Genomic DNA, 15,676 nt, shown 5'->3' on the forward strand with positions numbered 1-15,676 from the left:
TGGATCAAAAAGATATGTCCAATCCTAAACCCTAGTACACATGATTGTGACCTTATTTAGAAATAGAGTCTTTGCACATGTAATTAAGGATCTTGAGATGAGATCATCCTAAATTAAGGCTGGGACTTAAATCCAATGACTGGTGTCCTTATAGGAGAAAGAGAAAGAGACACAGGGAAGAATCTGTGAAGATGGAGACAAGAGATTAGAGTTATGCTGGAACAGCCAAGGAGAGCCAGGAGCCAACAGAAGTTGAAAGAGGAAAGAAAGGATTCCCTTGAAAGGAGGCTCTGCTGACACCTTGATTTTGGACTTCTGGCCTCCAAAGTTGTGAGAGAATAAATTTCTGTTGTTTTAAGCCATTATGTTTGTGATAATTCACTGCAGTAGCACTATCAAATTCTTATTTGTGGAGAATTTGAAATCACAGAGTTTATATTCTCCAGTCTTGTCTTGGGATAAGAATCACATGAGGTGATTTTCCCAAAATACAGATTCCTGGACTCTACACAAGACCTATTGAATGGGGAATCTTTGTGAAAGGCAGGTAGAAACCTGGGAATCTTTATCAGTAATATGTACCCAAGGTGATTCATATTCTCAAGCAAGAATTTGGAGAAATGCTGAGTTAGGTCAAGGAACTAAAAGCTGTTTTTAATTATTTCTGCCTGTGACTTTTAATATACTCCATCAAGGTTTGCTTAACCTCCTCCCCCTTTTCTGCATAGAGAGCCTTATTAGTCAAGTATGTGCAAAAAAGGGAATCATAAGCCGAGACAAATCCAAAAGCATGTCGTATACCTAATAATAACGGGAAGACAACTTAACAGAAGCTTGTATAACATTTCTAAACAAAAATAATAAGAATGTTTAAATATAAATGTATGGAACAAGAAAAAAACAGAACAAGACCATCTGGTATACAAAGCGTACATTTGAAGGACACAGGCAGGAAAAAGAACTTTTCCATTTCTTTGGTTTCCATCATTTTAATAAAAGTAATTATTACCAGATTGGAGAGTAAAGAACAAACAAGAATGAGAGGAAATTAAAGCTCTTAAGTCCAAGAAATGAGAAAAATATAATACCTAATTTCTAAAAATGGTTATCATCATATTGAGACAAGTTATCAAACAAGTAATAAAACATCAAAGATTTTTAATCTCAGAATATTGACAGTCTTTTTGAAATAAGTGGAAGATGGGAAAGAGGAATGAAAACTGGAAAATGGTAAATAATAGTGTCCCAATTCCAAAAATGAGTGAAAATTTGCAAACTATAGAGAGGTGAAGTTTACACATATCTCTGACTATAATTTTAGAATGAATTTGTTAAAACATTTTTTGTCAGCATTTTTAAAGAAACTGTTTTCTCATGAGTAAAATAAAATTAACTCATGTCAAACTAACTTTAATTATTTGCTGATACAACTTTCAGGTAAGTATATATCATGAGAATTCTATAAACAGAGTGTTCCTGTCTTTTTAGCAAAATTTTTGAGAAGTCTTGTGATGATAAATGAAAGTATCATGCATGCAAGATGAGATGGCAGTAAATTTAAGTGGATGAGTACTTGATTAAAACTTGTATCCACAGAGTTTTAATTATTGGATCAGTTTTCCCCAGGATGTTTTTAATTGCTTTCCAAAAGGTTCATGTCTTTGTCACTACGATTTGGTTACAGCCTTAAAAGTTATGCTTATCAAATCTCTGAATTACACAAAACTGGAAGACATCATTAGCATTACAGATTCAAAATTACAAAATTGGATGAAGGGTTAAGAGTCGTTAGAGAAGGGAGGTCTTAGAGTGACAGTATGAAATGGAAAGGACCTTACCCATGCACATATTTTAAAATACGTAGGTAAGGAAGAATCAGAAGACTATCAAAATAAAACATAAAAGAATGTTGAAATTTAAATATTAGAAGTACCCCCAAAGGAGTGATCTAGTCTATATGAAAAGCTTAGATATTTTAACTGACTGGGAGCTCAAAATGTGAGTTACATGATAAGGCTGCCATCTAAGACTATCTTAACAGAAGTCTAGAATCTATATTACTGAAGGTAATAAGCCCACTATATTCTGTTGTAAAAATACCACATATGAGATACTATGTTCTGTTCAATTCTAGGCCATGACTTTTAAAAAAAATTGCAGTAAAAACACATAAAATTTACCATTTTAACCATTTTTATGTATACAGTTCAGTAGTATTAACTATATAGTGATAATTATACTCACATTGTTGTGCAACAGATCTCTAGAATTTTTCATCTTGCAAAACTGAAACTCTGTACCCATTGAACATCAACTGCCTGTTTTAGGGCATTAATTTTACTAAGGTCATTAAAAATCCAAGCTTATGGGCTTCCCTGGTGGCGCAGTGGTTGAGAATCCGCCTGCCGATGCAGGGGACACGGGTTCGTGCCCCGGTCCGGGAAGATCCCACGTGCCGCGGAGCGGCTGGGCCCATGAGCCATGGCCACTGAGCCTGTGCTTCCGGAGCCTTCGCTCCGCAACGGGAGAGGCCACGACAGTGAGAGGCCCGCGTACCTCAAAAAAAAAAAAAAAAAAAAAAAAAAAATCCAAGCTTATGCATAATAGGGCAATGGGTAGGGAAAGAGCCCACAAATGTTCCTGTAAGAAAATCTGAAGGAAGTGCTGTGTTTAACTTAGAAAAGAGAAAGTCTAGGTTGACATCATGGTGCCTTTGGTTATCTAAAGAGTGATCCTGTGGACAAAGTTACAGATTCAGATTGTGTAGCTTCATGAGAGACTCCATGAGAATCATTCATGACAATTTGGGGGTGTATTAAGAAAAGAGAACTGACTGTATTTGCTCAAGAGGTAGACTGACCATTTTACCCTGTCTAGAGAAGAAGGAAAAAAAAATGGACAGTGGTGGCAGGTCTAAGAGATGGGTCATTAGGAGAGCAGCCTGCTCACATTTGGGAGATGAAAAAGAAAGTGGACCCAGCAAAAGATAGCAAAACTTCTTTTGTCATACTGGTAATGCAACCAAGAACATGCCTACCAAGCAAAGGAAATTCTAGCAACTTAAGACTATGAGGTATACCATCTGTGATGGGGATAAAAGAGATCTAGGTCTAGTTGTGAGGGAACTCTGAAGAAGGGAAAAGAAGAGAAAACAGAGAACAAAGAGAAAGTTCAAGGAACTCTGAAGAGGGGTGACACCTCAGGTCTCTCAGAAAATCTCACATAAGAGCCTCTCAAGAGAGCTGCATTTTTCATGTGTTAGAGGGCTATGACATGCAGAGAAGCAGAGAGATTATCACTAGACTTACTTAAAAAGATGTTACCTATCTCCTCCATCTTTCCCCTCTTCCTGAAGAGCTAAGGCTAGTAAAGGGAGAAGTAGACAGTGAAAAAAACAGAACACATTCCCCTCTCATCCAAGGTCCTAAAACTTCAAGTCTAGCTGGCAATGGGGAGGAGAAAACTTTGACTAAGATATAATACTGGAGTTTTAAAATGGGTTGAATCAAGTTATAGAAATGAAAAGTTACCAGAGTCACTGGGTCTGCCAGGATGCTACTAAACAATGGCAAAGCAGTTCCTGACAATTATTCTATTTTATCAATACTCCACTGGGTTATTAATTCCCATTAATTAAAATTGTTACACACATATCCAGTTTTTTCTTTGTATTATTTGTAATTAAACAAATAATACTATACTTAAAATCAGGAACTTTGTTTTTCTAATAATATAGTTGAAAATATCTTTGATACAATTTATGCTGATTTAACCAGGAAATGATTTCTTTTTGATAGCTCTCTCTCTCTCTTCTGTTTGTGTCTGATACTTGCCAATTCTCTTTCTGATATTCTTTGCTCCTAATTTGGTAGAGTAAAATTACACGTACACTTAAAGGTAAGATTCCAAGTACATGAGACAGAATTCTACTACCTTCAAAGATAAAAGATCCATAAGATGGAATAATATTAACTTTGCAAATCTTAGTGGATTTTTATTTATACCCCATTGAATTATGTTTCAATCTGTTAATTAACCTTAGGTATTTTCCAAAGTTAAACCTTTTGAACAGATCAGAAGTTACCAACTCACATCAAGACATATTTATTAAAAAATAATAATAAATGTAAGCTATATGGAGATACCCGGAAGACAGAACAACCCAAAGATTGTTAAACTAAATTTTAAAATAAACTATACTGTTTTTGACTATAAATTGTCCAAGGGGCAAAAATGCAAGTCTGTTTGAAATATTCTTATATTTAATCATGAAATATCCTTATATTTAATGCTGTAATTTGGAAATGGGAATGACATTTGTCTGGATAGTTGCTCCCACCATAAATTAATTCTGCATGTATAAACATAATTATGTCATCAAATATATGTTAGATAAAATTAAATATGAACGGTGGTTCCCTTAAGTCAGTGGTTCCTAAAGTGTGGTCTCTGGACTAGCAGCACGAGTATCTACATCAATTAGAAATTTGTAAGAAATGTAAATTCTTAGGTGCCACCCAAGACCTACTGGATCAGAGACTCTGGAAATGGGGCCCAGCATTCTGTTTTTTAATGAGCCCTCCAGAGATTCCATGCTTGCTTAAGGGTGATAACTGGTGCCTTAAAGGTACTTGAACTTGAATGTCTATTCACACTACTTGGTAAGCACTAAAAATACTGATTCTTGGGTCCTATCCCCAGAGATTCTTATTTAAGGAGCCTGGGGTGAGGCACGGGCAGGCGATTTTAAAGCTCCTCAACTGATTCGTTAATTGACAACTAAAGTTGAGAAACAGTGCTAAATCCTATCTTTGAAATGAGATTGACCATTTAGTTCCTTGACATACTTCTAAGACAAGCTTCACAGTTTTAACATTTCCTCTGTCATTTGTGGCATCAAATTACAGATTCTCCTTTCTGCACAGGTAACCTACTTAAAAAGTTAAAAGATTGTTTAAAGATTAAGAGAGAATACTCAAGGGCCTTCCTAATTATGTGTTTGCCCACATATAATCTCAACCTAAAATGTGCAATTAATTTATAAAGACAAATGTAAGTAGAATGAATTAGGTTTGTAAACAGGTGATAGTGAATTCCACTGAAAATTTGACCCTCCATTACAGTACCTTCAGCTCCTAAATACTACCAGAAACATTTCTAATCATAGTTTTCTCATGTTTTTAAAGCCAAATTTTAATATTCTTTTCAGTGTCAACAGTAGTTTTTAAACATAACAGAGGTGGTTCATGGAGCTGAAGTGTAAAAAAAAAAAAAAAAAAAAAAAAAGATTGCAGAGTCTTCTAGTTGGATTAAATCTATGGGAACTTGGCTAACACCAAAAGGAAAAGTGAAATATGATCAGTCCAAATTTTACAATGATGCTTAATAAAACTGAAAATTAGCTAAATCTATATTTATTTCTGGATTATTGCCAAGTAGAGTGACTGCTTTTTTATAAATGCAGGGAATTAAACAATTTACTTTTTTGTGTGTGATTCTGTATTCAGTGCAGAGATAATTTCTGTTATGACAGAAATTCAGGCCATTCTCCCTTACAACTTTAAAAGTGAGACTGTGCCTACCAGAGCTTCACCATCAGCTTCTCTACTGACATAGATTTTGAGTTAAAATGACAATCTGAGAGATAAATGTGTGTTATGAAAGAGAGGAACATGTTTGGAGAGAACCGTGTTTCTTACGTTGTAAAGAAGAAATGGTACTGAGACTAACCGATGTGGTTTACTGACATTCTCTAAAATTTCTGTATTTCAGAACTATACTATTTGACAACTAAATTTCATAATGTGTACATATCCTGTGGTGTACTGGAGGCATCTTGTACCAGCTTGCAGAGCTGATTCTTAAATTTTCAAGGATTCTATGAGTCAGTTGTTAAGCACACAGCCATTATTTTAAATAATAATAAATATAAATTTATAATTAAATAAATAACATTGCAAACAAGGGTAATTAATACTCAAGGTTCATAATTTTCTAATTATTTTGCTTTTGAAGTTATTTATGTCAATTTATCTGTACCACAGAAATACTGTATATTGGTATGCACATCTTTTCCCAATTCTACAGAGAGTCATGTTGGCAACTTGATATTGGCATTGGTGGGAGTATTTACACCACAAAAATAGGCAAACACTAGATCAGGGCTCCTCTCCACTAGGAGATGTTGAAAGATTTACCAACACACCAATGAATAAAACTCACTATAGGTGGATGTGCATTTAAATACAATATTTATGTATATGTATAATATAATGGCATTATCTGCCCCCTATTTGCACCCTGTCCTTGGCTCCCAAACAAGGTCAACCTGAAATGGCTGAGTTTTAGTTTCAAGCACACTTGGATTCATGGTTTGGTCCTGCTATTTATTAGTTTTGTGATCTCACGCATGTTATTCATGTCTCTAAGTTTTGATTCCCTTAACTGTAAAATGTGGACAGTAATATGTTTCTAATAGATTTGTTGTAAAGATTCAGTAAGAAAGTATGTGTCTGGACTCCCTCTGACCCTTTTTTCCCCTCACCTCATGAAAATTATGTTAGTTTGCTGGTATAATTATTTTTATTATTATTGAAATTTTAGGGTAATTTTTTTCTCCTTTGATTCAATTAAGTTATCATTAAAATAAAGAAAAAAGTCATACTCTAGACCTGTTACTCAAAATAAGTCAGCTCAAAGTCTTAATTGAAATTCTCTAAAGAGCTCATTATGTATTTTCCTAGTCTATATTGTTTTCATGGCATTTCTTATTTGACTTGGGACTTTGATTCCAGGGTTTCTCTGTATTTAATGTTTTCAGGTTTCTCATTACCTTTCTGGTATACTCTGGATGGAGATACTAAGAACAGAAAAGCATTTAAGGTTTCCTAAAAAATAGAGCTGTCTAGAAGCAGATCCAGACACATGATTGGTCTGGATATTGGAAAGAAGAGAGGATACACTATTCAATCACAGGCTTTGGAAATTCTACATGTAAAACGTACAATTAATTGTATGATTCTCTATTGTTTTTTTTTTGCAACACCTCTACTATCTTCTTTACAATGTCAACTGCCAATTAGTAATACTTACTTTATCTTTAGTTTATCAGAGGCTATAAACTCAAATGTCTACAGGGACTTAGTCTAGTATTAAAAAAACATTTAAAAAATAAAATTTTAGGTAAACAGAGAATGCATGCCCTAAATAGAGCCATTTAAATTGAAGGGTTACAAAAATGTCTTATTTCCCTACTGTTAGAAATATTATAACATGGGGTCAAATTATTAAAAATATATACCCAATTGTATTCTATTTTAATAAATGTGCTATGCATGTCTAATTTATGTTTCCCCATAGTAATTTTAAAAATCCATAGCCATGCCTGAAATAAAGTACAAGTCTTAGAAAACCTGGTTCATTCCTTTACTATGTTTCACTATACATTACTGAGACAAATGATAATACAACCTACTGATACATGGGTACAAATGGGGGGGTAATTAAATTTGCAACTTTATGTAATAATAAATATTTATTGTTTACAAAAGTAGGAGGATCAGTGGTAAGTGATTAGGAATTTTGTTCTTAACAAAAAACATTTTAAACTAATAAAAATTTTGTCCTTCAGAATTATACGACTCTAGAAATGAAACAAATGGTTTACCAACTATGTATTCTCAGCCTGTATAGTTTATTGCTCCAAGAGTATAACATATGCATACAAACAAGAAACATGTCCTCCTCATTTACTCCAAATGTCACTTGATGAGCTATTCAGTTTGAAAAATTTAATCATTATAGACATAAGATTAATAATGAACATTTGAGAATGTCCTGTTAGCCTAATAATAACCACCTCCTACTAAAATCTGCAATGCTTGGATCCATTTGTTTTAGCCAAGGATATGGTTACTGCCTCATGAATGGGACATATTCTGCAGTGATCATCAAAGTACACACTCAGGCCCAAAAGGCGTAATAAAAAGTAACAGATCTTCTGCCTTGTCAACTTGTATTTATAGAGAAATAAATAGCCTTTTAAGAGAGATTATTATGATAGAATCTTCTGTTTGACACCGTCTCCACTAACAGCATGTTTCACTCGCAACTTACCACAAGATGCTGTTTCGTCGGTCTGGTCCCCACAGTCGTCTTCCCGGTCACACAGCCATGCTCTGGGAACACAGCGCCCGTTTCCACAAGAAAACTGGTCCACCTGGCATGTTCTAGCTAAAATGATCAATTAATGTACAAAGAATAAATTTAGAGGCCTTTTGAACAACATTAATGATAAAATAGATCATGCAATAACCCTTTCACACATAAGATGTTACACTGCTCTATTACATATTTTAAAAATAAACCTTTATTAAATTTTTGGTAATGCCAGCTTGCCTGCCTTTTCTAAAGTTCACATGCTTTGCCCTTCAATTAAAATGAATGCTAAGTGACAGGATATTCTGTAATCCTCACACACTTCCATAAACGAAGCTATGAATTCATTATTTTACAATTTTTGCCCAGCACATGCTTATGAATACATGGCTGAATTAAATTTCACCCAACTTTTAATTAACAAAAAATAATTTTGCATAGCCTTTGCCAATAAATCAAGAAACTTGCTGCAATGTAGGAGGAAGGATTTGGAGCTATCAGGGTACTGGTTTCCAGTTATGGGGTCAGAATTGTCTTTGTCCTCTAACATTTTCAACACATTTATTTCTTGATCTCCAAATGATTTCAAGTATGGATCAACAATGCAGAAAACATTTTCTAAAACATACATTTAGCCTTAAAATGGATTTTTAAAGCTTACTTTTAAGCACAGTTATATAAAAATGTATGACTCTTTAATCAAAGTATACTAATGAACTTTGCTTTGGGCTCTCTTAAGGGTTTCAATGAACACACACAGGGAACATTGCTTTCTCTGGTAGCCGAAGGCAGTGCTTTAAAATTATTCAGTGAAGGGGTTATGTTCTACAAGGGGTTTGATTGCCTTCCTCTATTATGATCAGATCAACTTTTGAAAGCATGAGAGCCTAGATAGCTTCCCTAATTCTTCTCCCAGGTGTTAGTTTGTCACATACTTATTTTTATTATTTATTTATTTTGGAGTATAGTTGCTTTACACTGCTGTGTCAGTTTCTGCTGTACAACAAAGTGAATCAGCCATATATATACATATATTCCCTCTTTTTTGGATTTCCTTCCCATTTAGGTCACCACAGAGCACCTAGTAGACTTCCCTGTGCTATGCAGTAGGTTCTCATTAGTTATCTATTTTATACATAGTAGTATATATATGTCAATCCCAATCTCCCAATTCATCGCCCCCTGCCCCAGCTTTCCCCCTTGGTATTTGTATGTTTGTTCTCTACATCCGTGACTCTATTTCTACTTTGCAAATAAGATCATCTATGCCATTTTTCTAGATTCCACATACATGCATTAATATACGATATCTGTTTTTCTCTTTCTGACTTACTTCACTCTGTATGACAATCTCTAGGTCTTTCCATGTCTCTGCAAATCACATAGTTATTTTTAAATGTTTGATTTTCTTTTTTTTTTTCCTTCTGTTACTCTGAGCTACAAACCGGTTTTCCTGAGTTATCAGTATACCAGAACTTCTTCTTTTTACTGGAGCAAAGGAAGGAGTGGGAAATGTTGGGGACACTCAGACCTATCAATATTTGGGTGAGATAAAGATTGGACAGTTGAGGAACAATTAGGGTCTGAGTTCCTGTGGCTATGATTAGAGAACATTGCTTAGTTTATAGATGTCCTCTTTTTTCCTGGGCTTGAGAATCAGAAGGATGTGTTCCTATTTCATCAAAACACCCTGTGAACTTTAATACTGATGGTTAGTATAAAATAGAGTATGGTTCAAAGTCATCTGAACACAGTAGAATGGGTTTCCATAAATTAGGGTTTCAGAGGTCATTTAAAATAATTTCTTAAAAGTCATATACTAGTTATTTCCTTTAAGAAAAGTGTACTTGCTATGTAAAGATGTATACCTATTTTGGTGAATATTTAAAGGATTACTTGAGAAAAACAAGTGAAACATTTCTGGTTTGGTTTTTTATATTAGATTGGATATAGTGTTTCTATTCTCAGCAGCTATAATTAGAAATTCTAGACCAGGAAAATTGTTACAGTATATATTTTGTTTGATTATGTAGATAAGGGTCCTGAATCTAAAATATTTTATGTAATATCTGATTTTTGCCTTTTTACAAATAAGTTGCTTTAGATTAACAGACTTAAAGGAGCCCAACAAACACATATGATTCTGAAGCTTTCAATGTTGAAATTTTAAAGTAGGGTTCAATATTCCTGCATTATTTTATTCTGTTAACCCTATGGATTTTCTGCTAAATTACTCTAACATTTAGGCTAAATCAACAAAGTTCCTAGGTAATTTTAACAAAACCATACCTACTTGCAAAAAAATAAGTATATATTTGCATTGGCCTATAGAAGCATGAAGATGTTGGCTTTGGTTTACTTCGTGGGAAGGGGAGGACATAGAGCTATGAGACAGATTATTAATTTTTTTCTTATATGTCTCTGTATCCTTTCACTGGTTGCAGTAAATACTTTTTACCTTTTGAGTTTTAAGAGAACTTTAATAAGACAGTTTTCTTTTCAATTCTTCCTCCTGTCTTTCTTCCATCTCTCCCTCCTTCCACCTTCCTTCTTTTCCTCCCTTTCTTGTTTCTTTTGTTCTCACTACATTTCTTTCTTTCCTAAATCTCTCCTTTCCTCCCTCATTTCCTACCTATTTTATTCCTTCGGTCTTTCTTGTTTCTTGCTTTAAAAAAAAGATATTATTATATATTTTCATCTCCATTAAACTCTAATTGACCCATAATAAGAGTATATTAAAATTTCCAATACAATGTTTTTCTGTTCCATGTCCTTATATCACTCTCCTAGTCATTCGGGCTTAACTCTAGCAAGTTTTCTCAGATTGTCTTCTTTCATCAGGACTGCTATGCTGATTAGAGAGAAGAATGAGAAAGGAGTCCTAGAAACCTATCTCGCAACATGTATGACCTACCTCACATTGTTATGGGATAGGAATTTGTATGTCACTTCATTAATTCAGATGCTTGAACAACTTATATGACCCCTTACTTCTAAGAGTATTTACTGGCTTATTATAAAATATATGAATTCATTGTCTTTTCTAATCATGGAGAAAATGATCTGCTTAGTCTACCAGGCAAATTTAACTGATTTCAGATAAGATGCTTCATTCCATAAATCTACAAGTACTATCTGTCTATATGATATAATCAGATTGACTAAATTCTCACCTTTTAATCACTAGATTTGTATCAAGAAGACACAACCTTTACTTTCTCAGTTCTTGTCCCCATCAGTTCTGAGTTAGTTTGTAGGTGAGATTAGCAGAGCAGCCCCAGAGGACTCTAATTTTGTAGCAAATGCTGCTTTAATCAGGAGGAAATTTACACCTCCTCAGTGGAATTGTTTATTTAGCAGTGAATCAGAAATTCACTGTCACAATGTGATTTTTTTCTACACATCACTAATTATGCTTCCCCTGCAGTCATGTAGCAGTGAGAAATTCCACAATGCACAGGAACAACAAGGAAGGGGAGAAGAAGAGAGCTTAACACATTGTTCCTAAACTTTACCTGTGCTGTATTTTAATCAAAGCATTCCATTTAAACAAAACCTATGTCATATAAAAATATACTTTTCAGTTTCTCCTATAAAAAAGTCTGATTTTTTTTTAAATACACCAGGTTTTCTAAATGCAATCCTATCTGTCTAGTTTGAATTAGTTAAAATTTGTGAGGGGTATGAGAAGAACAAATATTATGTAATCAAATCAGAGTATAATGCTGTGGGGAAAAAGCCAGATTGAAATGGCCTAGGTGTGAAGCCACAGATCATCATGATTACTATGGGGAAAAAAAAATTTCAAATCTAAGTACTTCTCATCTTTGTCCTCTGTGTCTCCCTCAAAAGTAGGCAAAAAAAAAAAAAAAAATTAAAAAAATTTAAAAAAAAAAAGTCTTCCCTGGTGGCGCAGTGGTTGAGAGTCCACCTGCCGATGCAGGGGACGTGGGTTCGTGCCCCGGTCCGGGAAGATCCCACATGCCGCGGAGCGGCTGGGCCCATGAGCCATGGCCGCTGAGCCTGCGCGTCCGGAGCCTGTGCACCGCAACGGGAGAGGCCACAAGAGTGAGAGGCCCGCGTACCGCAAAAAAAAAAAAAAAAAAAAGTAGGCAAAAACATTTTGTTGTTGATGGAAAACAACTCCCAAGCCCTGCCTATTAGCTCTGTTCTGCCCGCTTTGCATATGCCGTTTCCCTTCTAGGCACACTTTACAACCCTCCACCCTCTACGGACTTCACTTCACCCTCCACAATCTATGCTCATCAATCACTCATTGTTCTTTCTGTAAAATATTTCTATCATCTAGAAAAGTATCGGGAATGATATCATTACTATCTGTTTGTCATCATATAGCTCTATCAAATCTTAATATTTTTCTATATTTGCTATAGATTTTTTGTTTTATTTATTTTTATTTTTTTAATTTATTTTTAATTTATTTTATTTTATTTTTTGTTTTATTTAAAAAATTATGTATTACAGTTACATTTGAAGTCCCCTGTGTAATCTTTCCCAATCACATTTCCCTTTCTCTTTTAGAAAGGTAAGTATCCTTAAGTTTTCTTTTTTCATTTCCATACATATTTTATTCCTATTTTTATACATTTGTAAATCAATAAGTACATATAGAACTCTTTTGTATTTTCATATTTCATATGAATGGCACTGAATTGTTTATATTCTGCAACTTTTTTGGTTAACGTTAAAATTAATTCCTGTTGATATTTGAGTTCTAATTTTTCATTTTAATTATGAATAACATACTATTATGTGAATATAACAGTGAATATATATATGTATATACATGTGCATATATGGAGATACATGTATATATTTCCTTTCTCCTGTAACGGGCATTTGGCTTGTTTTAATTTCTCACTATTACCAGTGTTAAAGCAATGAAATTCTTATTTGCATCTCTATGTCCATAGGTATTGGAGTATAAACCTAGAAATAGAATTATAGACTTGAAGGTTTGCACATCTTCACATTTACTGGATTTGGCCAAATTGCTTTACAATGTATAAAATCAATTTATCCACCTTTATCCACCAAGAATGTATGATGATTCCTTTTTTTCCACAATCTTGTTAACACATGGTTTTACCAGATTATTTTTTCTAATTAAATGACTTGAACTGATATTTAGTCATTTTTCTTCAGCTTTTTTTGGGTAAGGCTTAGCTTAGACATCCCCTCCTTCAGGAGACCTTCCAAGATAGCCAAAGACTAATTAGTTGTTCCTTTACGTGCTCCCATTTGAGAGTCAACTTAGCACTTTGAATACTGCATGGGAATGGCCTGTTTACATGTTTTTCTCCTCACCTTAGCTCTTAGCTTCTTAAAGAAAGGTATTACGTATTTTTCCTCATTCTGTCCTCAGTGCTGTGATAAATATTTATCGAATTAGTAGATCCATGAAGGATAAATCCCAAAGAAACATAATAGAAAATTGGCTTCTGGTAGGAAAGCATATTCTTTTAGATATAAAGTAGTCACAATGCCAAAGGCTACAGAATAGTGGAGTAAATTACAAAATAATCCCCTTATGGGAAATAATTTATCTAGGATACATATCCATGTATACACCTATATCTAGAAATGTATAGAAATGGCCCAGTCAGGGAAATTATCTAATGAATTTGCTATATTTTTCCAATATAATGAGCTATATGACGTCTTCATTTTGGTAAAACAAAATGGAAATACATTGTAACATGACAACATAGTTTTCAAAGCTAAAAGCCATATTTATTTTTCTCTTTGCTCTTTTTATGCAATTTGTAAAGGTGTACAGTGACCACAATAGCTATCATAAATATACTGACGAGAAGACCTAGTAATGAGTGGCAAACTCAGCAGCCATCACTTAAAGTGGCACTTGAGGTGCAAGCAAGTGGCATTCTATTTTCTAGTGGACTGAAGGCCTGGAGTGGCTTAGAAATCTTACTAATTAGGATTGATTATTTTATTTGCTCTTATACATAGCATTTTCACTTTTACTACTATAACTAGCTAGTCAATCCCTAATCCTCCTTTAAAAATCACATAGAATGAGAATGTAGCTAGGGATTCAAAGATTTACTGCAATGGGATAAATTATATGGAAATACAAATAGGCTTAGTGGTGTTGGAACTTTATTAAAAAAACAAAAAAACAACTATCCCACATAAATAATATGCCAGGAACAGAAAACAATTTACAGAGGTATTCTACAGCAGACTAAATAAAATACATAAATTATTTTTTCAAGGTTTAAAAAAAAAGTAGTTCTCCATGTGAGATGGCCTACATCACAGTATACTCAAGAACTTCTTCCTCCATTGTCAAGTAAGATTTAGCAGGGACAAGTCTTGTCCAAGTAGTGTATCAACAGTCAATTCATATTAATAGATAAAGTGCCAAATTACTTTGGAAAGCAGAATCATACCCAAAGATTAAGTAGGAGATAATTTGTATTCTAGCCTTTGTGGCATCAAACTCTGAATTCATTTACTACTGCAAAAATCAGATCATCAGCACTAGGAAAGTCAGCTTAGTTCAAGGCATTGACCTGCATTTTTATGGAGACTAACTTTGGAGGAGATTTATGTATATATCCAAGCAAACATTTACCTGCGCAAGTTTGATTGGATTCATCTTCATTACTTCCACAGTCATTAGCTCCATCACAAAGCCATCTTTTGGGGATACAGCGATTATTCTTGCATTTAAACTGATCATCAGGACAGCTATGATTGACTGGGGTGAGGCAGGAAGAAGAGGAGAAGTAAGTTGAACAATTTAAAACTGGATAAAATTATGATTATTTTAAGGAATAGTCATGGAAATTTTATGGTAATTATAATATTATAGTACAATTAGTCTATATCTTCTGTCATTCACTGTCTCATATTTTATACAAAATAATAACATTCTAGGCTCTATTAAAATGTAGCAGTTTTACAGAAAATATTAAGGAATTAAAGTTCAGATAAAAGGGAATATACTCATTTTTCATGTCTTCAGTAAAACCAACTACATCCTCTAAGTCTCTTTTCCCATCACTTATCACAATAGGCGATTGAACTTCAGATTTTTTACCAAAAAACATTGAAAATTAACCTCAAATTTTAATGTGGAATGCAACAAGTTGTGCCAAATAATTTAATCATATATCAAAAATATTTGTGTTTTTTTTTAAACCGCACATCCACTTCTTGAAACATTAAATAAACCTAATTTTGTTGTTTTGCTCAATGTTTTCTGCGACTGGAAAGAAAATTCGAAAAATAAAAATGCATCACTTGCGACCTGGAGTTGATGCTAAATATAAGATCCTGAATAATTTTAATAACAAAAATAATCATTACGAGTCTTTTCCCCTAATATAAACAAATAGACACGCAGTCACAAAATATACTGAGGACATGACCATCCCTCATATGGGAAGCTGAGCACAGCTAAGGATTAAATCTCCAATATCTAAGCACAACAGGAGGCCATCTTACAGTTAACCTCCTGTGATTATTTGTC

General features: G+C 33.9%; 1 protein-coding gene across 7 annotated transcripts in view; it reads right to left on the minus strand.

The window, feature by feature from the left end:
• Positions 1-15,676, minus strand: part of LRP1B (LDL receptor related protein 1B) — a 1,895,525-nt gene that overhangs the window by 761,211 nt on the left and 1,118,638 nt on the right. For all 7 annotated transcript variants that reach the window (XM_067025946.1, XM_067025948.1, XM_067025945.1 and 4 more), the window contains 2 exons: positions 14,777-14,902; positions 8,116-8,232 (listed from right to left, as the gene is read on the minus strand). In XM_067025946.1, the coding sequence (XP_066882047.1) occupies positions 8,116-8,232; positions 14,777-14,902 (243 nt within the window). The remainder of the gene's footprint in view (positions 1-8,115; positions 8,233-14,776; positions 14,903-15,676) is intronic.

Source organism: Kogia breviceps, chromosome 2, assembly GCF_026419965.1.
Source record: "Kogia breviceps isolate mKogBre1 chromosome 2, mKogBre1 haplotype 1, whole genome shotgun sequence".
NCBI classification, from domain to species: Eukaryota; Metazoa; Chordata; class Mammalia; order Artiodactyla; family Physeteridae; genus Kogia; species Kogia breviceps.